Source organism: Microtus pennsylvanicus, chromosome 3 (assembly GCF_037038515.1).
Source record: "Microtus pennsylvanicus isolate mMicPen1 chromosome 3, mMicPen1.hap1, whole genome shotgun sequence".
NCBI classification, from domain to species: domain Eukaryota; kingdom Metazoa; phylum Chordata; class Mammalia; order Rodentia; family Cricetidae; genus Microtus; species Microtus pennsylvanicus.
In genome coordinates this window covers 82,644,658-82,671,720 of record NC_134581.1, presented here as the reverse complement: position 1 = coordinate 82,671,720, position 27,063 = coordinate 82,644,658, and the positions used below count along the sequence as shown (strand labels likewise).

Genomic DNA, 27,063 nt, shown 5'->3' with positions numbered 1-27,063 from the left:
ATGAGATGGATTGCAACATACCATTTTTTCCCTGTCTTGTGTGATTCAGGGACTTAAGTGAAATTATGCAAGAAAATGTTTATGGAGAATGTTAAAAATTGTAGTGGTCATCCAAGTTGCAGGATACCTCTCCATGGACAGGACTTAAAGTTTTGTATGTTCATGATTTTTTGTGTTTTTTAGTACTTAAAACATTCTCTTAGCTGTATACCTAGATATAGCTCAGACAAATTTGTATCTATTTTCAGCTTTAGTTGCCAGCACATAGGCCTCTGTATATGTTTGTGTGGGGAAGAATCATGGAAGAATAAACCATATGATATAGAATGTTTCTCTTCTCTATTCTCATTCATCATTTTTCTATAAATTATATTTACATTTTTTACAACTGTCCTTACCTGTGTATGATAATTTGGCTATACTCCATACAACTTAGGTGTTCAGGAGTGGTCATTTTAACAGATTTCCAACCCACACATCATGGAATCATGATAGAAAGAGGGCATCATTTTCTAATGGGATAATTTTTCCTGTTTCTGCAGATTCATTTGGAGAAACATGGTTTCTGAAAATGTTTCTTTGGTGACTGAATTCATTCTGGTAGGATTAACAGACCAGCGTGATCTCCAAATACCCCTGTTCTTTGTGTTTTTAGCAATGTATATCGTTACTGCATTTGGGAATTTGTGTTTGATAATTCTAATTGTACTAAATTCACACCTTCACACCCCAATGTACTTTTTCCTCTTTAACTTGTCCTTCATAGACCTCTGTTATTCTACTGTGTTCACACCAAAAATGTTGATGAACTTTATATTAAGTAAGAATGTCATTTCTTATATGGGATGTTTGACCCAGCTCTTTTTCTTTTGTTTCTTTGTCATTTCTGAATGTTATGTTCTGACAACAATGGCCTATGATCGCTATGTGGCTATCTGTAATCCACTCTTGTACGCTGTTGTCATGTCCCCTAAATTATGTTTGAACCTTATGCTTTGTACATACGCAATGGCATTTTCTGGTGCCATGGCTCACACAGGATGTGTGATGAGACTGACCTTCTGTGATGCAAACACTATCAACCATTACTTCTGTGACATCCTCCCTGTGATGCAGCTCTCCTGCACCAGCACCTACGTTAATGAGCTTGTAGTGTTCATTGTGGTGGGCATAAACATTATTGTTCCCAGCATCACTATCTTTATCTCTTATGGCTTCATTCTCTCCAGTATCTTCCGTATCAACTCTGCCGAGGGTAGGTCCAAGGCCTTCAGTACCTGCAGTTCCCACATAATTGCCGTTTCTCTGTTCTTTGGATCAGGGGCATTCATGTATCTTAAACCATCTTCTTCTTCATCTATGGATCAAGGAAAAACCTCTTCTGTCTTTTACACCAATGTGGTTCCCATGATGAACCCCTTAATCTACAGTTTGAGGAACAAAGATGTAAAAATGGCCTTGAGAAAAACTCTGAGAAGATGGAAATTTTGAATGGAGAATACATGATTCTGCCTGTGGCTACACAGAATGTGGGCACTTTATAGTTACTTAAAATGCTCCCTGGAATAATATGGAGAATACTTTTCTCCCTAGTCATTATCCTGTTTTAAATGTAGTGCTTAAACTCACTGTATGATAATTTGGAATATAGATGCATTCTATCTTAATTAATAACACTTATTTCTTTCACACTCTAATAAAGGAAATTTGAATCATTTTAAAATTTGTTTTTAGTATTTTTAGAGTAAGTCTTTTCTTTTCCTTACCATTTCCAAGATTCCTTATTAGTTTTGTCTTGCATTTAATTAAGCCTATTATTAAGGAATACTTTTTTTTCACTTTTCCATTTTCATTTTGAAGTCCTAGCGCTTTCAAGAAAAGAGAACAGTTTGTCAATTGATCAGGTAGAGTAATGCAAGTCTGATCATTGGTCAGTGGTTTAGTTTTTTATATTTGCTCATAATGTGTCTTTGGGAATGTAAGTCAGAATAATGCCTTGTCTCATTTCTGTAGATTCTCCTTTGTAGTGTATATAACTTCTTAAACCATCTGTTCTGGCAAGAACTGTCAGATTCATCACAATTTGTACGTGCTCCCTCTGTTTTATGCTTGTATTGGGAAGCAACTCTATCAGTCTTTCCTATTTGCTATCATTCACTTTCTGTGTATAGCAGAACAGATACTAATGCTCAAAGATTAATAAGTCAATGGGATTCATTAATAATCCCATAGATCAAATCGTAAACTTTCTTATTTTCCCCAACTTCAAGTGAACTGTTAGTACATATTTTACTCTGAATTCATGTTACTTTTATTTGATGACTTAAAACTATGTGGCAAAAGTTTCATTTTCAAATTTGATTATGGTTTATTTTGTGTGGTATGTACATTTTCCTCTATGGTTAGAGTTTTCATTTTGTTGAAGATTATTGTTTTTTGTATGAGCTGACAAAATCTTTTGGAATAGAGAATTGAGTTTATCTACAATATTATGAAAATATATAAGTGTTTTATTTGCTCTGTAATACAGGAGAACAAGATAGATAATAGGACAAATAAATAAACAACCCACCGTCCCAAAATAGGTCTTAAACCAGGAATGAAAGAGGCTAGGTATTCAGATCCTGTTGTTTAAGGAAGATTTGAAAATCATCCCCGTTCTGAGTGCCACATAACACCAGCTATCCCCAATGCCTGCATATCAGCAAACTTTTGGGTAATAGGAAGGCTTACACTGGGAGATGGATATTGGCTGCATTTATAGGAAATAGAGCAAAGACAGTTCAAGAGAGTGTGTGGCCATGGACACTCTTGGAAGAAAGACAGAGGTTTTTGTCTTTGGTGCATTGATGTGTACCACGATAGTTCTAGACATTGCAGATACCATTCCAGGACAAATTTGACACCTTCCCAAATTTCTAAGCCATTTCCTTGGCAGGAAGGAGATAGTGAAGTCTCACTTAAGTTCTTGATCTATAATGCAAACTCCAGAAAATTATTACAACACAATCAGATAGATAATGCATACATGGATGAAGTTTATCTCAGGGAGGATTACATAGCCATTGGCTGATGAGCTGAGCTAAAGTGTTGGTAAAGTAGAGGTCTACCTGTAGAGCTGTTGATCAGAAACAGTCTAACCAGAGAAATTTAGGGAAAAAAAGTCTGAAAATTAAAATTGGCAGAGATGATAGAAGCAGGGAGAGATGAGGCAAGCTAGATTAAAACTCAGTGATATTTACTTAATGTGTGAATTACTCAGTTTGATCATCAGAAAGATGCTTAAAAAGGTAGTACATGCTCTTTGGACTGGAAAGGGAGGGGGAGAGGAGTGGGGGGAAGGGGAGAGGGGTGGGAGGAGGGGGAGAAGAGTGGGAGGAGGAGGAGAAGAGTGGGAGGAGGGGGAGGGAAATGGGAGTCTGGTGGGAGGAGGTGGAAATTTGTTTTTTTTTTCTTTTCTTTATCCTCCTTTTATCAATAAAAAAAATTAAAAAAAAGGTAGTACAGGAAAGGATCAGGTATATTGTAAATACTTCATTTATAAAAACACATAAGCATAATAAGTTGTTTGTTTTAAAGAACTGTGCTGTGGATTCTTTATTCAAACAAATTAATGCCAATTTTCTTAGTAAAATGTTATAAAACTTTAATTAGATTGTGATTTATGTGATTAATAACGTGTTCAAGAAAACATCCAAGTATAAAAGATTCACCTTACTGGAAATAATCTAGCAGAATCAAATCAAAATAAGCAATGGGATATATACTTATATATTCTCTGCAGATCTGCAGGTCCAAACATTGACTTTGCAGTCTAGACTTTTTTTATTTCATCAGTTAAACTGTTCTATCTCAATAAAGCCTTTCCTTGATGAACTTTTTCAAATGCGTGTTTATTTTAAAAGGCTTATTTACTCTCTCTGTGTGTGTGTGTGTGTGTGTGTGTGTGTGTGTGTGTGTGTGTGTACACACACACGTATGTATGTGTGAAGATATCCATGGAGTCTGGAAGAGAACTCTGGAAAACATAGGATTGTGAGTTACTTGTATGGGAGTTGGGAGCCAAATGAATGTTATATATGCATGTAGGAAGAGCCCTTAATCATTTATGCATCTTCCCATTCCTTCAAGCATGTGCTATTATTATCACTGTTACTGTTTTATACTGCTGGATATAGAACTTAGGGATTCACATGCCCTAGGCAAGTATGACACTTTAGAGGATCATCAATAGCACATTAAATTTTTCGTTTTTGAATGTGCTTGTTTCTATATTTCTGTAGGAGAAATATGGCTGGCAATTCTCGGGTCCAGATAGTTATTTATTCAAAGAGTCATGAGCTGTGCTAGGAAATAAATGTGACAGTTTTCATTGTGGATCAGTGGAAATGTGATGTGGGTAGCTCAGGTAATATTTAGAGGGCTTCCACTGTTTCTTTAAAATCACAATTAAGAAAGCTGGAATCAGGTAGCTGTCACTGGCACTAAGTCCTGACTTTGGAGTCATGAAAGCCACCTACTCTTTCCTGTCAGCCATTGCTTCTGTGACCACTCTTGCTAATCCCTAAACTCAGGCTTTGGACAGACCCCAGCAAAGCAATCCCAGCTGCTTCTCGAGTTTTGTCTTTCTCAGCAGCCATTTATTTCATTGTAGCTTCCATATATCAGTTAGGGCTCATGTTTAACATACAAAGTATTGTTCAATTTCCATAAATGTCACAAAATATAATTACAGAATCCCAATAGGGTGTTTCAGTTCCAATTCAAGTTTGTAAGATACTCTGTACTTAGTAACTTTGTGTTGAGTCATAAAATACTGTGTTAGAGTATTTTGTAGCTCAGCAGCCTGGATAAGCATTGCTCTAGAGAACTAGATATAGATAAGTCAGAAGGTACAGCCTCCACATGCATGTGTACATATTTAAATGTGTATCTATATGCACCTGTGTATGCACATGCACACAAAGTATATACACCACAAACTCCTATAAAACTAGTACATAGACCACATATATACATAGACACATGAAAAATTGAGAAAGTAAAATGTGTTGTAAAAAACCAGGTAATTCTGAAAATAACAAAATCTTAATAGAATGAGGATATTGTGTAAAGTAAGAAACAAGGACTCTATGATAAACATTTCATTGACAATCCTTTTGAAATTTTTATTCAATACAGCAACAAAATTTCTAGAAAAGAGTCATTGGATAAGAAAAACCAACAACTGCTATTGTGCTACTAAAATAGACATCTTGAAGGATAATTTCTCTTTACAGATAATAAGACCCTCTCTGTCCAAAGGTCTAATGAACCAAACAAAAATCCTATAATTATTACAAACATTAAACAATCTATAAATATTAACATTTATATCAATTGCATTTAAATAAACTAACCATGAGTAGTATGAAATGTAAATGAAGAAATTAAGCATATATTCTAATGAATCCTAATGCATCCCAATAGAGACTAGAAACCATAAAATCTACCAATCTTTTTGAAAGAAATTAATAAGACATAAATATAAGGAAACATTGGACTTATAGCTTTAATTTTGATGTTCTCACTTCTCTTTTAACTTTTGGGAAGAGTTTGAAAAATATTGGTATTAACTATTTTATGGGCTTGAATATAGCATTCACTCTTGTTTTCTTTTGTTCTGAGTGGCTACCAGGTGTTCAAAATGTGACAAACACAGTCAGTGCTCTGAAACCACAGAGACATAAACCAACCGCACAGCAGTATCAAAAGGAGTTGAATTATGATGTTTTACATACTTCTTTCCACTCTGGAGACATGCTAGGTAGGAGTGTAGCTATGGGCTTTCATATTTCCTGTCTTTGAATCACATTGGGTAGGTGATCATGGGTCCGCATCCATATATCTAATCTTACTGGGACTGAAAACAAGGCTATTGAATCTTAATTACCATCAATACTCCAGCATAGTCTAGCATTCTAGATAGGAGCCAAATATCTGCTTTATCCAAGGATGATTTAGTACATCGGAGGTATTATGCACTTCTTTCTTCTATAGGTAGAAACAGTAGGTAAAAACTTTCAACTCTTTCCCCTACAGTGACCTAAGAGTATTAAGTATGCAGAAGGCCAACCTCAACCACCATACCTTTCTCGGTGACAGTTGGGGTCAGAGTATATACTGTGTTGTTCTGAATGACCTATGAACAGGCCAGACAAGAAAATATTTTATGGATAATCTATGAACAAATGTGACATTGGATGTGTATATATGCATCACATTTATTTCCTAAGGTTAAGTTTTCATTTTTAGTCTGTGTGGCTATGTCAAGAACAGTGTATGCTAAGTAGCAGCTTATTTTTAGTTTCCAGGTGCAGAGTTGCTGGTTTCATGTCAGGTCTGGATGAAGGGACCTCGTGCTTAAATTTCAGATTCCTCATAGTTTCTCACAGATTTAATGGTTTTATAACTGTTGCTTATTTGCTGTATTAAAGAAGTAGGGTACCGAACTTCATTCTCAATCATCTTGGTGAATTAGAAAAAAAAATATTTTTCATTTTCCCTGAGGGATTTCAAATCCCTAAAGTGAAGGGAAACTTGAATAGAACTTAAAACCCTTAAGAAATGATGACAGATTAATATCTAAGGAATAGTTGTAAACTATTTATCTCCATATTCAACATAAAATTACTCTCTTGAGATGTTTGTGTGATAATCTACTTTGTTTAAAACTGAGTGTATTAGAACATTAATCAAATATTAAAACTCTGACTAATCAAAGGTAAATGTGATAAAAAAAATCTCTGTTACTTGAGATGACTGTTAGTTATGATAACAAATTATGACTTTTAGTTTCGAGACACTAACTAGACACATACTAGAAATATATCGGTGATTTCATCTTTCAGGATAATTCAAATAAGTAAACAATAAGGAAACACTGTATATTTTTACTTAATAAATGGGAAGTTCAGAAGTAAGTTTACATTATTGTCTTCTTTAAGACTAAATTTCAGAGACCTAAGATGTAAGTCACTATTTTCCTTAGTGTGCAGTATTAAGAATCAAATGAGACTGATGTAAGTATCCACTCAAAGTGGGTCATGGGGACTATGAAGATACGCTGATGAAGCAGCATTGTTTGTAATAGCCAGAACTTGGAAACAACCTAGATGCCCTTCAATGGAAGAATGGATGAAGAAATTGTGGAATATATACATATTAGAGTACTATTCAGCAGTAAAAAACAATGACTTCTTGAATTTTGCATGCAAATGGATGGAAATAGAAAACACTATCCTGAGTGTGGTAAGCCAGACCCAAAAAGAGAAACATGGGATGTACTCACTCATATATGGTTTTTAGCCATAAATAAAGGACATTGAGTCTATAATTCATGATCCTAGAGAAGCTAAATAAGAAGGTGAACCCAAAGAAAAACATATAGACATCCTCCTGGATATTAACTTTCATCAGGCAATGAAAGGAGACAGAGTCCCACATTGGAGCACTAGAGTCCAACCCCAAGGTCCAAATCAAGAGCAGAAGGAGAGATAGCATGAGCAAGGAACTCAGGGCCATGAGGGGTGCACCCACACATTGAGACAATGAGGATGTTCTTTGGGGAACTCACCAAGGCCAGTTGGACTGGGTCTGGAAAGGCATGGGATAAAACCAGATTCACTGAACATAGCGGACAATGAGGACTGCTGAGAAGTCAAGAACAATGGCACTGGGTTTTGATCCTACTGCACTGCACATACTGGCTTTGTGGGAGCCTAGGCTGTTTGGATGTTCACCTTACTAGACCTGGAAGGAGGTGGGAGGTCCTTGGACTCCACACAGGGCAGGGAACCCGGTCTGCTCTTTGGGCTGATGAGAGAGGGGGGAGAGATTGGGGGAGGGGGAGGGATATGGGAGGCAGTGGTGGGGAAGAGACAGAAATCTTTAATAAATACATAAGAAAGAAAGAAAGAAAAAAAAGAAAGGAAGAAAGAAAGGAAGAAAGAAAGAAAGAAAGAAAGAAAGAAAGAAAGAAAGAAAGAAAGAAAAAAAGGAAGAAAAAAAGAAAGAAAAAAAGAAAGGCAGAAGATTTACGTGGATCCTTTTCCTTGGACAGAACCAAATTACTCTATATTCATGGCTTTTTCTATGACATTGGATTAGCTAAACTACTCCTGATTTTTCAGAACAATGTACTGTTCTCAGTTCATCAAGGGCTAGCTTGTGTTAGAGGCCAGCACATGTTGCCAGGATATATACTTCCAATATCAGCAATGAGGGGACAATTCAAGATATGGAAAAACTGATGCTGAGGATGACGAGTCTCTCTTGGTTCTGCTCTCATATTTCATATTCCTTGGCTTTCAGGAATTACCTTTTCATATTGTAGTATTGATAGTCATCTGTGGGATGGGCTTGATATTGTACTTTATTATTTTTCTTGTTGATAATTGAGGGCAGAAAGATTATAAGAGCCAGGGGATAGACGAATATAAAGAAAAATGTTTTCTGGAAACAGAATGATAGTTACATATACAAGGTTACAGTAGTTGTAAAAGCTTTCAAAGGAACTCTGCAAGTCCATTACAAGCCAACCTTCAAATTTAAAGAGCAGTTGGGAAAGAAGTCACAACAGCTAAGTGCTATTGGCAGTTGTCAGGTTCTGGAGGAGGAAGAGTCAGTCTTCTCTAAGAAGCTACCCTGGTAAGTCAGCTGTCTTTCTAGTGAAAGGCTATACTTTCAAGAATATATGGGCAGCACATATGATGAATTAAAAAGGATAATACAGTAGCGTAGGTAGTGAAGTAGGATGGATCTGTGAATAGTTGGGGGAGGGAGAGTGAATATGATCAAAGCAAATATAAAACAATATTATATATGTGTATGTATGTGAAAGAAATTGGATAAGAAAAACATAACTACTAGGTAAGTTCTGTAGGTGTTAATTTATAGTCCACTGAGCTACACCCCAGTCTCACTATGTAGCCCAGGCTGGTCTGAAACTTGTGATTCTCATGCCTCTGCCTTCCAAGTGTTGCTACCACAAATTTTAAACACCACCCGTTAATTCCTACAGGTCAAAAGTCAATGGTTTACTTCATTGTAATACATTATAAAATGTATCTCTCACCAAATTTATATTTCAAAAGCCTGATAACGTAATACCTGACAACTGAATCCACAATGATAATGTTATATCTAAAATAATTTTAATTAAACCAGTTCCCGAGTACGACTAGCAGGTGGGCATTCTAACATTCCCAATACCAACTTCTAGAAGAACAGACAGGTGCTGAAAGCATGAGAGTTCAAACAGGGGTCAATACGTGGATTACCAACAAGTAGTGATGCGTTCAACTGGAGGTCTCTCAGCAAGATATGCAGCAGTTAACTGACCTGCTATACCTACTGCTTTCTTTCCAAACAACAAACACAAAAACAGTCATTTTAGAAATCTTTTAGGCATTTTCAATGGTTTCTGAATTATTCTTAGGAAGCTCTGGTTTATTTGTATAGAGTTTGATGTATGTTTCCATCTTTAAATCCAGATCATGTTTTATATCAAAATTTATGTTAAGCAAAGCCAAATTACTTGACGTCTGCTCTGTCAATGTGTTCCACAGATATGCCTTGAGATGCTTTCTTCCATTTTCATAGCACTCATTCTCTACTGGTGTAGATGGCCTGGGGGTATCTTTCTAATAGTCTGGAAGCAACAACTTTCATTTTGGAAGAAAACCCACTGGACACAATGTAGGCCTGACCACGGCAATAGTCCATATTCAACCCCCACTTCTCAGTTATTGTAATGTGAAATTTCACAGCCAAAATCTCTGCATCGGCTTTATACGGCAGGAAGCCCACAAACTCCTCTCTCAGGTTGTAAACTTCATCGACAAACGTCATCAGCAGGGGTACCTGCTACTTTCCTGCTATATCCACCACATCGTCTGTGATGATAATAAAGAAGTGTGATTCTCTCACTTCCGTGAATGTCTCCTCCCGGATGCAGCTCTACCGGATCGCCAGCATCTCTCGCTGCTGAGCTTTAGAGCAGAATTCCGTGTTCACCTGTTCACCACTGTGATCTCAAATCGCTTCTGCAATACCTCTTCTTTAGAATTGATCTGGCACTCCAGCAGGGCCTGAAAGTTGTCTGGAGCAAAGAGGCCTTCTGGGACCTCATCAGCCTCATGCCCATCCAAGGGTATGTTCTGCTTCCCCATTAGGATCAGGATCTCAAATAACAATTTGAGGTATTCTTTGTTTTTCTCTTCAAGTGTGAGAGGTAACACGCTTTCATCCTACTGGTGCCCCCCGCTTCTGCACTGGGGTTCTGCACAGCCCCTCCTCCGCGTGCACACCCTGGCAGAGCCGGCAGGCCAGGCCTGCCCAGTTCCCTTCCGCTGGCCTGCAGGGTGGCCTTGCTGCCCTGACAAGGCGGAGAGGGCTGGACCAGCTGGTGGCTGGAAGACCATGCCGAACTTCTGCGCTGCCCCGAACTGCACACGGAAGAGCACGCAGTCGGACCAGGCCTTCCTCAGGTTCCCTTGGGACCAGACCAGATGCCAGAATTCAGTTGAAAATTGTAGGAGAGCAGACTTAGAAGACAAAACACCCAATCAAGTAAATAAAGATTAACAACTATGCGCCAAACACTTTGGGACCACTATGATTTTTAGAACTAGTCCTTATTGTACAGTCGAGATAATGCAATACCAAGAATATTTGATCTCACCAGTCATTTGAACAATCCACATAGCTGACACAGAAAACGAATAAAAGAGTTGAGTGAAGATGAAATCAGAACACTGAAACAGAAAAATAAATGAAGAAACTTTTGAAGAAGACCAGGAAACTAACAGCGCTGCTCAGAACCCCGGTGTAAGGAAGCAAATTCTGTAGGTGTTCATTTATGTTACATGCAAGGCTGTTGTGGAAATGGCTGCATTTCCCTCTAACATGATTCTTCTTCTTTTTTTTAATCTTTTTTTTTATTGAGAAAATGAGAAAAAAGAAAATAAGTTTCCACCTCCTCCCAGCCTCCCATTTCCCTCCCCCTCCTCCCACCCTTCTCCCTTTCCTCCCACCCTTTCCCCCTCCCCCCACTCCTTTCCCCCTCCCTCTCCAGTCCAAAGAGCAGCCAGGGTTCCCTGCTCTGTGGTAAGTCCTAGGTCCTCTCCCCTCCGTCTATATCTAGGAAGGTGAACATCCAAATTGGGTAGGCTCCCACAAAGCCAGCACATTACCTAGGATCAAAACCCCTTGCAATTGTCCTTGGCGTCTCATCAGCTCTCATTGTTCGCCATGTTCAGAGAGTCCGGTTTTATCCCATGCTTTTTCAGTCACAGTCCAGCTGGCCTTGGTGAGCTCCCAATAGATCAGCTCCACTGTCTCAGTGGGTGGGTGCACCTCTCGTGGTCCCGACTTCTTTGCTCTTGTTCTTCCTCCTTCTGCTCCTCATTGGGACCTTGGGAGCTCAGTCCAGTGCTCCAGTGTGGGTCTCTGTCTCTATCTCCATCCATCACCAGATGAAGGTTCTATGATGATATGCAAGATATTCGTCAGTATTGCTATAGCATAGGGGCATTTCAGGTTGCCTATCCCCAGCTGCCCAAGGAATTAACTGGGGACCTCGGCTTGGGCACCTGGGAGCCATTCTAGGTTCAAATCTCTTGCCAACCCTAAGGTGGCTCCCTTAACTAAGAATTGTGCTTCCGTGCTCCCCTATCCAACCTTCTTTTATCCCAATCCTCCTTTTTCTCCAAGTTCCCCCCTTCCTCCCCTTCTTCCTTTTCTCTCCCCATCTCCCCTTACCCCCATCCCACCCCACCCCCAAGATCTCAATTTTTTCCCCGGCAACTTTGTCTACTTCCCATAGCCAAGAGGATAACTATATGTTTTTCCTTTGGTTCATCTTCTTACTTAGCTTTTTTAGGATCACCAATTGTAGGCTCCGTCTCCCTTATTTATGGCTAGAAACCAATTATGAGTGAGTACATCCCATATTCATCTTTTTGGGTCTGGGTTACCTCACTCAGGATAGTGTTTTCTATTTCCATCCATTTGCATGCAAAATTCGAGAAGTCATTGTTTTTTACCGCAGCATAGTACTCTAATGTGTAGATATTCCACACTTTCTTCATCCATTCTTCCATTGAAGGGCATCTAGGTTGTTTCCAGGTTCTGGCTATTACAAATAATATTGCTATGAACTTGTCCTTTGTTGACCTCTGCTATTCATCTGTGTTCTCACCCAAAATGTTAATGAGCTTTATATCAGAGAAAAACATTAATTCTTATAGTGGATGCATGACCCAGCTTTTCTTTTTCAGCTTTTTCTCTATTTCTGAGTGCTATGTGCTAACCTCAATGGCTTATGATCGCTATGTGGCCATCTGTAATCCACTCTTGTATGATATTGTCATGTCTCCTAATTTATGTTTGAACCTTATGCTTGGTTCATATTTGATGGCATTTTCTGGTGCCATGGCTCACACTGGATGCATGTTGAGACTGATTTTCTGTGGTGCAAACACCGTCAATCACTACTTTTGTGACATCCTCCCTTTGCTTCAGCTCTCCTGCACCAGTACTTATATCAATGAGCTGGAGGTTTTTGTTGTCGTGGGTATCAACATTATTGTGCCTAGCATCACGATCTTTATTTCTTATTTATTTCATCCTTTCCAATATTTTCCATATAAACTCCACTGAAAACAAGTTCAAGGCCTTCAACACCTGCAGTTCCCTCATAATAGCTGTTTCTCTATTTTTTGGGTCAGGTGCATTTATGTATTTCAAATCCTCCTCTGCCATGTCAATGGATAAAGGTAAAATATCTTGTCTTTTATACGAATACAGTTCCTCTGTTGAATCCTTTAATAAACAGCTTGAGGAAAAAAAGTTGCCTTGAAAAAGACACTGACTAAAAGAAAGTATTGATCTGAAAGAGTGTCTTTGTCACACAGTTACAGGATTTGGAAAGTCAGTTTTGTTAGTTTCATTTGTGTATCCATTATCTTGCCCTAATATTTTGGTAATTGAGTGAAAACATTTGAACGCATTTTCAACAATGTATTTCTGTTTTTTAAAGTTATTGACTTCTACTGCCTACCTTTGGCATCATCAATTTCTCATTTTCTTTCACATGTACATTAAAAACTTTAGCAGGGAAATTTGTGTATTTAAAACTATGGTCATTTTCATTTTTTCTTCCCATGACAGAAGATCAATGTCTGAAAATGGCCACATCTCACAATGTTTGGTTAGAACTCTGGCAAGTAATTGGAAGTACTTGTCTGGAATCACCTTTAGAAACCTGCAGCTATGGTGTGTTTCTATTATGGGCATTCTGTCTTCCACTGGAGAATGTCCCCTTTACAAATCAGAAATGAAAGGTTCCATAGTAAATAAAATTTTCCCACTCATATACACAAGCACTATGAACTAAACTTCTTTAAGCAAGGAGTTCTCCTAGTTAATTTGCCATTTTGAATTTTGTATTTTTTTTCTGAAATAGAGGACATATTTTGAGTCAGATTAATTTGGAAATGATGGATGAACTGAGGAATTTAAACTTGAAAGAACTATTTAGAGAATAAGCTAAGTTATGATAAAGATTTTTTTTTAAAAAAACATGATGTTCAATTATGACTCTTTGATAAAAGGGCAAAAATGACCACCTGTAGGACACTAATTCAATAAAAGAAGGCTACTACAAAATGAAGAAAGGATTTGAAATCACACTATTAAAGCACAGATTATACATTTTAAAGATACCATGTAAATATTTGTTATTATTTCATTTTTACAAACTTTATTACATATTATTTATTTTAAAGCATAGCATAGGCAGTCCACTTGTCTATTATGTTAGTCTCTTGTCATAATTAAATCTTGAGTTACAGTTCAGAAAGACCATCGATTTATTAATCTTAAAAAATATTCACCTGCTGGAATTTTCCTTAAATTCATTTATATATTTACATATATTAAATATATAATAGTTATATAAATATTGCAAAGTATTACATGTTCTTTTATTTTTGGTTCACTATCAGACAGTGATGGCTCATGCTTTTAATCCCATCACTCAGGAGGCAGAGATAGATGGATCTCGGTGAGTTCGAGGCCAGTCTAGTCTACAAGAGCTAGTTTCAGAACAGGCTCCAAAGCTACAGAAAAACTGTCTTGAGAGAGGCAATACATTTTATAGGATAGTAGCCATAAACAAAGGACAATGAATGTATAGTTCATGATCCTAGAGAGGCTAAGTAATAAGGTGAACCCAGAGAAAAACATATATAGACCCACCTGGAAATTGGAAACAGAAAAGATCGCCTGACAAAAAATGGGGACATGAGGGCAGAGGGTAGAGGGAAGGAGAGAAGGAGAAGAGAAGGGGAGAAGTGGAGGGTTGGGAAGAACTTGAGGAAATGGGATAGTCGTGATGGAGAAAGGACAGATATGAGAGGAAGGAAAGAAATATCTTGAGGGAGCCATTATGAAGTTCTTGTCTTATTAATACATACTAGATAAGATAATTTCTTTGAGTTTTATAGTAATCATAAAATGAAAAATCCATAGAAAATGTAAAAAATGGAAGAGATTCAAATATAATCATCTCTAAAAATGATATTACCATAACATACCCAGTTCACAGAAGATAGTAAATGGGAAAACCTGTCATAAAACAACAAAATAATTTAGTAAAATAGCATTACGACATCTTCAACTATTAGTGATCATATAGAAAATAATCAACAAATCCTTATATAAAAGATATAGCATGATTCAATATAGCAAAGCAAGATATATACATATTATGTGTACATACGACTCACTTTTATTTTAAGGAAATGTATAAAATGAAAGTGAGTGAGGTAACACAGACACAGAAAGCCAAACACAGTATGCATTCACTCAAAAGTGGGTATTAGATGTTAAACAAAGGATAACCAAACTACAACCCACAATCACAGAGAAGCTAATTATAAAGGGGACCCTAAGAGGGACACATATGGAGGGTCCCAGAAGGAAACTAGCTACAATCTCCTTGGTAAACCGGAAGAGGGGTAGATGGTTTGATGTTTAGGTGGAGGGGATAGAGAGTAGAAACATGAGGATCAAGAAGACCAAGTTCTGGGAAAGATGGAGAGGGGAGCAATGAAAGAGATATCTTGATAGATGAAGCCATTATGGGGTTAGGAAAAAACCAAGTACTAGGAAAATTCCCAGGAATCAGCAAGGATGACCCTGACCAAGACTTTTACCAATAGTGGAGAGTGTGCCTGCACTGGCCTTCCCCTAGAATCAGATTAGTGATTACCTTACTGGTCATCATAAAACCTACATCTAGTAACTGATGGATGCAGATGCAGTGATTCACAATCAAACATTAAGCTGAGCTTCTAGAATTAGTTGAAGAGAGGGAAGAGGAATCATATGAGCAAGGGGGTCAAGATCATTATTAGGAAAACCATAGAGACATATGACCCAAGCAACCTGGAGCTCACAGTCTATGGACTGACAGCTGAGGAACCTGCATGGGACCGAAGTTGATCCTCTGAATGTGAATGACAGTTATGTAGTTTGATTTGTTCGATAGGCTGGCAGTGGCACCAGGACCTATCCCAGGTGCATAAATTGGAGTTTTGGATCCATTCCCTATGGTGGATACCTTGCTCAGTCTTCAGTCTCGAGTCGGTATGCCAGATCTTGTTGATTCCCCAAGGCAGGCCTTACCCCCTCTGAGGACTGGGTGAGGAAAGAAAAGTGAGATAGATAAGATAAGGGGTGGAAAAGGGGAAGGAGGGGGAATTCGTGTTGCCCTGCAAAACAAAAAATAATTTTATTAATAAAAAAAAGAAAAAAAAGGAAGTGGTGAATGGACAAAAAAAATCTTTGTAAATATAATATGAATGAAATATCAACGAGAAAGTTACATCTGACAAAAATGGATGCTAGGTCAAAATATATAAATTGAAACAATAAAAATGCCATATAGTGAAAAACTGTCAATTCATCAAGATTTTATATTAAGAAAGAAATTTGAGAGGGAGTTGTAGGGGAGGTGCTCGGTGGCAGCTGTGACAGGGAGTGGGAATGCATATTTACATGATACATTGTATATATGTATAAATGTTTTAACAATTTTATTGTAATATTTATTTAGAATTTGATACATGAATACTTCCACACATAACCTTTCCCTTCTAACTATCTCTCAAGTAATGACCCTTTGTTATTCATTGGTGTTACACACAAACACACACAGAATCATACACATGCACATACACACATCCCTTAATGAGTACAATTAGTGATTCTTATGTTCATGCATTTGGGAATAACCATTTAAGATAGACTATCACTTGCAATAATTCTTTATTATATTTTATAATATATAAAAGTTTAAAAATAGGCAATTTAACTCGATTTGGATATAAAAAATTGCATTTGAGTTAAATATTTAATATTAAAGAAACTCAAGACATGGATAAGTTGGTTGTAAACTTTACCAGAAGTTTTCAGTTCTCAAACTGTCACCTAAAAATAAATAGCAACAAAAATATTATAATCTTTGTGTAAGTGAAACATTCCCTAGATTCTAAACCCAGCAGAAAAACTGTAAGAAGAAATTGGACATCAACACACTTTTTAAATGATGACATATTCTTTTCTTAAAATTTCAGCACATTTCATTAATGTAAATGTTAAGGATATTACTTAAAACTTAAATGAATAGCTAAATGATTTTAGGGATCTATGAAACTCCTAAAGAATAGTTAAGTTAATAATTAAATTATATAAACAAAAATTCACACTAATGGGACTATGATTGTGAAAAAGTTACAAATAACTCAGATATAAGATTTATCTCTCATTATTTTTAGTCTCTAACTTCGTGGGTCGGTCAGTATCTACATCCATATACACATTTGAATATGCATTAAATCTGTTCACAGTCTGCACAGTCAATAGAAGTTACCAACCTGTAGGGAATATTACGGTGTCTTTATTTTGATATATCCTTCTTTGAGAATTACACACATTTATAATATATTCTGGTGATTTTCACTGTCATCACCCACTCTTCTTCCACTTCCAGTTCCATTGAAACGTTCTTCTTCCCAACAAATCCCTGTGCTACTTCCATGTTATTTTCCTCTTGACTTCAGGTTTGCTTGCATATCACTGTGTTTAGTTAGGGTTTTTCATATTAGCAAATTTAGGGTTTCTTACTAAAAGATGAAAAACTTACCAGCAGCTATACACTGGAAGACATGACTCCTTTATCAGTCAATAACTGTCAATAATTCTTCAGGAAGTGGTAGGTTCTCATAATGTCCCTACTATTCATGACATACTGATGATAGGGCAGTCTTGTGATGGTCATATGGGGGTCACCATATTTATTGTAAGCTTAATGTAAGTGCAATGGTTATGTCATGTTCCAATGACATTCAATATTTCACCTCCTATCCTTTGGTCTTGCATGTTTTCTTGACTCTCTTCAGTGATGTTTCCTGAGACATGGGAGTAATACAGATGTCCCCTATAGAGATGCACACTCAACTCTCAACTATTACCACTCTTATGGGTCTCAGCATTAACTCTGCTACTCACTACTAATCAAAACTTCTCTACCGAAGATTAGGGAAATCTAATATATGAATAGAAGCATGCATTTAAAAATCCAATTTAGCATCATGCTAATTAGTAAAACAAACTTAGTAGGTTTCCTGCCAAAGCTTATGGCCATCCTTTCCATGGCCCTCTAAGGAGGGTTAGAATACTATCCAGAATTCCCTCCTGTGGAGTGAATCTCAACTATTGAATGATTGTATACTCTTAGGAAAGTTATACTAATATTAGTCTAATGAGTACATCGTGATGGCAGGAATATTTTACAGATTCTAGAGTTCTTGTTTGGGTAATAATGTTGATAACTTTTCTTCTCCAGCATCCTGCATGACACATTCTGCCATGACAAAAAAATAGCCAACAAAGTAGATGCTTTCAGTTCAATTCTAGTTTGATTTCTCTGTGTCCTGTCATTAAAATTAATGGTGCCTTCAGCAATAGAATCTATTCTTAGTTGGCAATCAAGACCCACAGCAATGCCCTTTATTGCATATATAACCACAAATCATAAGGAGGTATTGCACAACTGGCAACTATATGTAATTTTCTGGGAGTTGTGTTGTCCACTCCTGCATGGTATCATACTGAGCTTCTTCTGGTTTGCTAGAACATTATGATTAAAGGCCATTTGAGGAAACAAAAGCATTATTCCGTTTGAATCTCTACAGCACAGTCCATTATCAAAGAAAGTCAGGGCAATAACTCAAGGCAGGAACCTGGGAGCAGGAACAGAAGGAGAGGCCATGGAGTAAAAGTGTTTACTGGCTTCCTTCTCAGGGCTTGCTCATTTTATTTTGTTATATAGCTCAGAACCTGCCCATGATGGGTCTCACCCCACTGTGGGCTAGGCCCTTTAATAACAATCATCAATCACAAAAATGCCCCACAGAACAATTTTATGAAACCATTTTCTCAACTGAGGATTTCTTTTCCCAGATGATCCAAGCATAGGTCAAAGTTACATAAAAATTAGTCAACATGAATGTTGTCCCCATTAAAATTTTCTTGAAATTACACTTACAATTTATCTTTCTGTTTAACATATAGAGAATCAGTGAAACTGTCACTATTTGAGAGAAGTAGCAATAATGTAGCCATTAATGTGCCTTTAACCATAATAATGTATATCTTTATTGGTTCTCAAGAAAGGTATAGATTCTCTTAAAGACAAGTATACACTTAGATTAATCAGAGATATGGTGTGTTTATTAATGCAAATTGTATGCAATGACCAAATATAATTGCTAGTTATCCATAAACTCCCATGCATCCCATGGGAAACCAATAGGTGCAGCCATGATTAACAGCAAAATGGAGGTTTTTCCAAAACTAAAAGTGTGTATATCAAGTGCTATAGCTGCTTCACTTCTGGATGCATAGTCCTGGAGTAATGATTTTTAAACTGTAGCATATAAAAGAAACTGTTTTCAAGAACATATTGTTCTATGAAAACAAAATGAGTTTCCACTATTTTTAAAACATCACTGAACATATATCAGAGATGCAGACATGGTTCCATGAGGCCATCTTTGCTCTTTCAAATGACTACTGTGTGGGATTCTTGTGACCTCCCCTTTCCTACTAAGCAGAAAAAAATAATAATATAATTTTTGAAAATTTCTTTAGGCAAAACAGATCAGCACGTATAAATAAAATTGCATTAAAATCTTAGAAATTCTCTTTACAAAATGCCACCAGCTTCTAGTCAATATTCCTGTGTCAATAACTGATGGTGAATAATTTGCATAAAATATGTCTCACTAGATAGAGTTTATTTATATATATTAATATATATTAGGAAATTTTTATCTCTTCCAATCAATTAATGCTCCTTTAAATACTGCCTTTTCTCCTTATCATCCTCATTGCAAGGGTGATGGGGTCTCTATCTCTTGTATGTAGGAAAGTTGATGTTGGTAGGGCAGATGGCTGGCAGTAGACCCTGCCTTCTGCTGTCCTTGAGCACACACCAAAATCATGTGTATTCAAAGAGATTGAGGCTCTTCTCAAAGTTTGTGGAGTGTGTCTTCAGTGGGATTCCCAAGTTTACATTTCTAAATGCTTCAGAGCTACTGTCTCTACTGTCGTTGCTTCTGTGCAGATCTAATTTAAGGATGCCCTCTTCTGATTCATTGGGAGGAGCCACAGAAATTGCAAGCAGGCAGTGCAATGAGGAGTGACACTAACTCTACATCCTGCAGTGGATTGTATCCTGCGGTCGGTTTGAAAATATATTTCCTAGAGTAGAGTCTCCTATTGCTAAACTTGTAGGATACTTACTTTATCTCAAGCTGGTTTTGTTACAAATGCCACCAAAATCAAATATGGGATGAGGAATATCAAAGAAGGAACTTTAACAAACGTTTATGAAAATGAAACAGATTTGACATGCTTTATGTGTTGCTCATAACATGCTGTTTCATGTACAATGAAACAGAAACTTTGTTTAACAGTCCAGAATAACAGTTTAAAAGGAAACAGTTGCTATGGGTGATACCAATTCTATCTCTAAATATATACTAAGTGAAATTAAAAATAAATGTCCACACAATAAACTTGGTTATAGGTTAATCTATGTATTCATAAAGAATTTATTTATGTCACTAAATACTTGTTTTATACTTTTAATAAAAATATTTCATGAAAGTATTTACCATGTATTTTATTTTCATCATCATTTTACCTACCAACTCCTTCCAGATCTCCCCAAGTCTTTATTCAGTCAACTTTATATTCTTTCTCCAAATGAAACAAAAACAAACAAAACAAAAACCAATAAAATAGTAAATGCCAAAACAAAACAAAATTAAACAAATACCCCATAAAAACAAGGGGTGCATTTAATGTAAACTTAACTCTGATATATATTAACTAATGAATGTACTGTGGTATAACCCTTCTTCCAAATATTATTTATCCACAGAAAGGAATGAATCAGAGATTCATACTGAAGTTTGGATAAGTCTTGCAAACATACATGAACTACAAGAAGACAATTAAAAAGGACAATATAGTATGCACTTTTACTTTACTTATTGTCTAGAACAGAGAAATCCATAGAAGTAGATTAGAATATCTATGTAAGTTGGAGAGATAAAAGTCATTAGAAGAGGAAGATAATTAAAGGAAGGAGAAAAACTTGTGCCATTCTTCCAAGATGGTACCAAGATTCCTCCATAGATGGACAATCACCACTGTACATGCCAATGAACTTCTCGCATGAGTGAAATAGAGGTCCCTCATGGGTCTTTTTTGCCACCACTGCAGCTACTGCCAAAGCACAACCTGCTCCAGTCACCTCACTGACCACAATTAATTATCATCAGTAGTAAACTGCTTACAGAATCAGCATGAGGAGAATAATAAAGAAAAGATCCTGGTGGTTTAAAAGCAAGCATGGACATTGAGCAGGAACAGCTCAAGTGAAAGAGTATGTAGCAGCGGTGTAGCCTGGTGATGTGAACCCAAAACAGCCACATAGGGAAAATGGTTGTTACTGGATGCAAGCTGCACGTGGGAAGCATCCTTGGTTGTAGAACATTCTCTGCAAGCACAGAGTTACTAGATGTGCAATATCACACACCATCAGTTTCTGGACATAGAAAGTCTTTCCAGCTTAGTGTTCATTTTCTGTTCACTGTGGACAAGTTGTAACTTGCATGAAAGTAGGGAGATACTGGTCAGGAATTTTGGCCCAAAGTAGTCTACACTCAGAGAAATACTTCTCCTGAAAGGCATGGCTGACTTAACAGAGTAGTCCTCCCTCCCCTTGTGGATGCTGCAACCAATGACAGTCGAGGGCTGAAGAATAGTACCATTCCATCACTGAAGAAAAACTGACATAATGTCACACATTTTATATAATTTGTAAGCTACTGTGTTTTAAAATTTACATGAGAAGAAATGACTGTTGTAACTAAATTTCTATATCAAAATATTCTTTTATAGTTTTCTGCACCTACAATAGTCTCTCTACATGTACTTTCTGTCTTGCATAATACATGCTCTGATCTCCCTTTCCCTGACTACATTTTCCTTCAATGAAAGTCTAAAGTCTCTATACTTGAGTCTTAGCAGAGATACAAGTGATGTGTGCAAGTGTTTCCCACTTCAAGTCTACTTCAGGACTGTAGGAGACACATTCCAGGATATGCAGTCATTTCTCCTTCCCTGCTAAATAGCAGCAGAGAACAATTTCTAGTGAATAAGAAGGTAGCTCCTGTAAGAAGAATCTCAGAAAACATAGCAAAGTAAACAAAGGGGAAAATTACAATGGAAGAGACATCCATCCCCAACAGACAACCAACACACACACAACAACAACAAACCACAAAAATTGTTGGGTATCAAGGAGCCTATTCAAAAAAACAAAAACCAACCAAACAAACAAAAAACAATGTTTGTATTCAAGAGAGAATAGAATGTCTGTCTTGGTTGGTGAATTAGTCAGAGTTATCTAGATTGAAAGAACTTATGGAATGAATCTCCCCCCTTTCTCCTCTCCCTCCCTTCCTCTTGCTATATATATGGAAATTTATTGGAATGATTAACAGGTTGCAAGTCCAAGAATTTAGTAGCTGCTTAGTCCCATGAGCCTGGATGTCCCTGCTGGTCACTTGTATATTGTGGACTTCTGCAGAAGCAAGCTACAATACCAGTGAAGAAATGGATATAAAACTGGACTCTCCGAACATGGCGAACAATGAGGGCTGATGAGACGCCAAGGACAATGGCACGGGGTTTCGATCCTACTTAATGTGCTGGCTTGGTGGGAGCCTAGCCAGTTTGGATGTTCACCTTCCTAGATATGGACGGAGGGGGGAGGACCTAGGACTTACCACAGGGCAGGGTACCCTGACTGCTCTTTGGACTGGAGAGGGAGGGGGAGAGGAGTAGGGGGAGGGGGAGAAGGGTGGGAGGAGGGGGAGAAGAGTGGGAGTAGGGGGAGGGAAAGGGGAGGCTGGGAGGAGGTGGAAACTTGTTTTTTTTTTATTCTCCTTTTATCAATAAAAAATAAAAATAAAAAAAAGAATAAAAAAAGAAAAAAAAAAGAAATGGATGTGTCCACAAGGTGAGGGCAAGTCAGCAAATAATGAACCTTTTCATATTCCATTGTCCTTATATAAAGTTGGAAGGAGATTAAAGATGTGCCTTTCAAACTCAAGGTCTGGATTAATGGCTTCTAATCTCCAGTTACGGATTATAAATGGATGTTTACCTGTGACAAGTTATGTATTAAAGACATGCTGTGTTCTTGACTCAAGATCCACATCACATGTCTACCTTCAGTGTCTGTATTATAGTTAACTCCAGACATAGTTGGGTAGACAACAAAGAGGACTCGCTCCATAGCTACAGAGAAACCCAGTCTCGAAAAACCAAACGAAGAAGAAGAAGAAGAAGAAGAGGAAGAGGAAGAGGAAGAGGAAGAGGAAGAGGAAGAGGAAGAGGAAGAGGAAGAGGAAGAGGAGGAAGAAGAAGAAGAAGAAGAAGAAGAAGAAGAAGAAGAAGAAGAAGAAGAAGAAGAAGAAGAAGAAGAAGAAAGAAGGAAGAAGAAAAGCTATCACAGTAGGAGACTTCACAGTTGGTCCAGATCAGTCACCTGGCCAAGAGATCCGTTCTGGGAAGGCGGTCCATCTTATGCTATGGTTAAAAAAAATTAGGTAATTGGTCCTTTAATGAGATACTAGCCTAGACTTTCCCAGATTCTTACTTATTATAGTAGCTTACTGGCTCATAGCCATGAAGATATATGAGTCTGTCAGATTTTTTTTTAATTGAGAAAAGGAAAAAAAAAGTTCCCGCCTCCTCCCAGCCTCCCATTTCCCTCCCGCTCCTCCCACTCTTCTCCCCCTCCCCCCACTCCTCTCCCCCTCCCTCTCCAGTCCAAAGAGCAGTCAGGGTTCCCTGCCCTGTGGAAAGTCCAAGGTCCTCCCCCCTCCGTCCATGTCTAGAAAGGTGAACATCCAAACTGGCTAGGCTCCCACAAAGCCAGGACATGAAGTAGGATCAAAACCCAGTGCCATTGTCCTTGGCTTCTCAGCAGACCTCATTGTTCGCCATGTTCAGAGAGTCCGGTTTTATCCCATGCTTTTTCAGTCACAGTCCAGCTGACCTTGGTGAGCTCCCAATAGATCAGCCCCACTGTCTCCGTGGGTGGGTGCACCCCTCGTGGTCCTGACTTCCTTGCTCATCTTCTCCCTCCTTCTGCTCCTCATTGGGACCTTGGGAGCTCAGACCGGTGCTCCAGTGTGGGTCTCTATCTCTATCTCCATCCATCACCAGATGAAGGTTCTATAGTGATATGCAAGATATTCGTCAGTATTGCTATAGGATAGGGGCATTTCAGGTTCCCTATCCTCAGCTGCCCAAGGAACTAACTGGAGACATCGCCTTGGGCTCCTGGGAGCCACTCTAGGTTCAAGTCTCTTGCCAAACCTAAGGTGGCTCCCTTACTAAGAATTGTGCTTCCATGCTCCCCTATCCAACCTTCCTTTATCCCAATCATCCTGTTTCCCCAAGTTCCCCCCATCCTTCCCTTCTCACTTTTCTCTCCCCATCTAATCTTATTTGGAAAATACTTTATTCTTTCTGTTTTCCCAAGCACACATTGCTTTACTTTCCAAATGTTTTTGAGCTTATTTTTATTTATATTTTTTACTTTTTCTCTGGAGCTCCCTCTCTGCCATGGGACTGTTATACTGTCATGTGTCTGAACTTCATGCTCATTTAAACAGTGTATGCCTTGTTTTCCTTTTCTCCATTCTTCTTTACCAGGCAGCTGCTGAGATTTACAGTTTGTCATCTCTGTTTTTTTTTTAAATCCTAATAAAACTGTCTCCCAAATGTTCTGTGAGTTTATCATTCAATTATTTTATGAGACTAAAACCATAAGAATGGGTTTTAACCTCCCCTGAATCACCATGACACACCCACAACAGCCCCAGTAAAAAACAAAGACACTGAGGTAGCTGCAATGTCAGAAAGAATTCAAGAGTCTTACTTTACAAAGGGAGCAGTGACCACACAGAGGACACAACTATGTATATTCATAAAGTAAGGAAGTCACTTTACGATCCCGACAGAGAAGAAATTAAAAAGCATGGAGAAAAATTTCTGCAAAGAAACTAAGACACTGCAAAAATTCTACTAGAAACACTGGGAATGAGATGATCAATCATTCAAGTAGAAATCACAGCAAAAAGCCTTGTTAATAGCTAGACAAGTTTCTGAAATCATTTAAAAATCTTTTGATAAGAAACACCTGTTACAAATTTCATCCAATTGTTTCCCAGTTTAACTGGCAAAAGATACATCCTTCTGCTCAAAAAGAGAAATATTAAGAAATATTAGCTTGTTTTCCTAAATAAAAGGGATACAAGAAAGAAGAGAAACAAATGTTGTATTCAGAATGAAATCACAACCCGATTTAAAAGGGAACTGTTAACCCATATTTTGTTTTACTTAAAAAATATTTTCAAAATGCAATGGATTTAAATGTTAAAAACACTTCATTTGAAATCATGACTAATAGATAACTCTGGACTTAATATTATATAAGCTTTTTAGTATAAGGACTACTACTCTCACTAAACTCTAGAATTTTGCCCATCATACACAGAAACACACACACACACACACATCACCAACCTGTGATGGTATAACTTTACAATATGCAAATGACTAATATGACAAAAGATGGTTTTGATAGTTATATTTACTCAATGGAGAAAGCACTGAATATGGAATCAATCATTTCAAAGAGACATAATAAAACACCATTCTCCAACATCATGCTGAAAAAGGAAAATATAAATTACCCCAGTATGATGAAGATGTGAGATAATGAAGCAGGCACCACACCTAGAAAATCATGGATTTCTGGCTGTTTGTCACCAAGACAGAACATTTCTTATCAAAACTTTCTTCTGTTTAGAGTTTTGTTAAGGGCAACTTTAACATCTTTGTTTCTCAAGCTATAGATTAAAGGATTCATCATGGGGACCACAATGTTATAGAAGACAGATGATACTTTTCCTTCATCTAAAGATCCAACTGAGGAGGGTTTTAGGTACATAAAAGCACATGATCCAAAGAATAGAGAAACAGCAATTATGTGGGAACTGCAGGTGCTGAAGGCTTTGGATCTTCCTGTAGTGGACCTTATCTGGAGGATACTAAAAAGGATGAAGCCATAAGATATAAAGATTACAATACTTGGTACAGTGATATCTTTACCCCCTACAATGAAAATCTCTATCTCGTTGACATAGGTGCTGGTGCAGGAGAGCTTCATCAAAGGCAAGAGGTCACAGAAGTAGTGGTTGATGATGTTTCCAGCACAGAAGGTCAGTCTTAGGATGCATCCAGTGTGGATCATAGCATCAAAAATTCCCATCAAATATGAACCAAGCATAAGATAGGAACAGACCTTAGGGGACATGGCAACATTATACATAAGTGGGTTGCAAATAGCCACATAGCGATCATAGGCCATTGCTGTCAGGACATAACATTCAGAGATGACAAAAAAACAAAAGAAGTAGAGTTGAGTCATACATCCTGCAAAACCGATAATATTCTTCTTTAGTACAAAGTTCATTAACATTTTGGGTGTAACAACAGAAGAATAGCAGAGGTCTATGAAAGACAAGTTAAAGAGGAAAAAGTACATGGGGGTATGAAGGTGAGGGTTAAGAACAATTAGAATGATCAAGGTCAAATTTCCCAAGGCAGTTATCAAATACATTACTAGAAAAACCAAGAACAGGGGCATTTGCAGGTCAGGGTTGTCTGTTAACCCCAAGAGAATGAATTCTTTTACCAAAGAGCCATTTGTCAGAACCATTCTTCTCTAACAGAATCTGTGAAGATATAACAGAAACAGTGGAAATAAAGTATCAGAGAGAATTTATAAATGCTTTTTCTCTCATACATGTGACACTTATGCTGGGAGGGACTGGGAATCAGCCACAGGGTTGTTATAGTCTATGGGAAGCAAAGACAAGAGATGCTATCAAAGGGTATAATGATTCAGTCATAAAATATAATTAAGTTCTGGATACTCAGATTTTAGCATATTAATAATACTTAATAAAACCTTGCTATATAATTGAGTCAGAACTGATTACATCTTACTATGGTCTTCTCACTTTATTTATTTTATGTTTGCTTCAAACACATAAAAGCCAATTCATGTGGAGGGGAGGCCTATGTGACTTAGCTACATGTTGGGCATCTCACAATGAATAAATTGTCCCATATAAGTTGTAAATCATATGTGATTTGCTCCAGATTTCAGGATACTAGAAATTTCTTATATAAAAGTTTGACATTAGCATAAATATTAAAACATCCATGCAAATAACATACAGATGGATCAAATTGTGCATATATATACACATATGTGCACACACATATATTTTATTT

At 37.4% G+C, this 27,063-nt stretch overlaps 2 protein-coding genes across 2 annotated transcripts; one reads left to right on the top strand and one right to left on the bottom strand.

Moving 5' to 3' along the window:
• Positions 1 to 552: 552 nt before the first annotated feature.
• On the top strand, positions 553 to 1,491 carry LOC142847174 (olfactory receptor 8B3-like). Its single transcript, XM_075967900.1, has one exon. The coding sequence runs from the start codon at positions 559 to 561 to the stop codon at positions 1,489 to 1,491; it is 933 nt and encodes a 310-aa protein (XP_075824015.1). The 5' UTR covers positions 553 to 558.
• A 24,058-nt stretch (positions 1,492 to 25,549) lies between these two features.
• LOC142847173 (olfactory receptor 8B8-like) lies at positions 25,550 to 26,482 on the bottom strand. Its single transcript, XM_075967899.1, has one exon. The coding sequence runs from the start codon at positions 26,480 to 26,482 to the stop codon at positions 25,550 to 25,552; it is 933 nt and encodes a 310-aa protein (XP_075824014.1).
• Between the last annotated feature and the right edge of the window lie 581 nt (positions 26,483 to 27,063).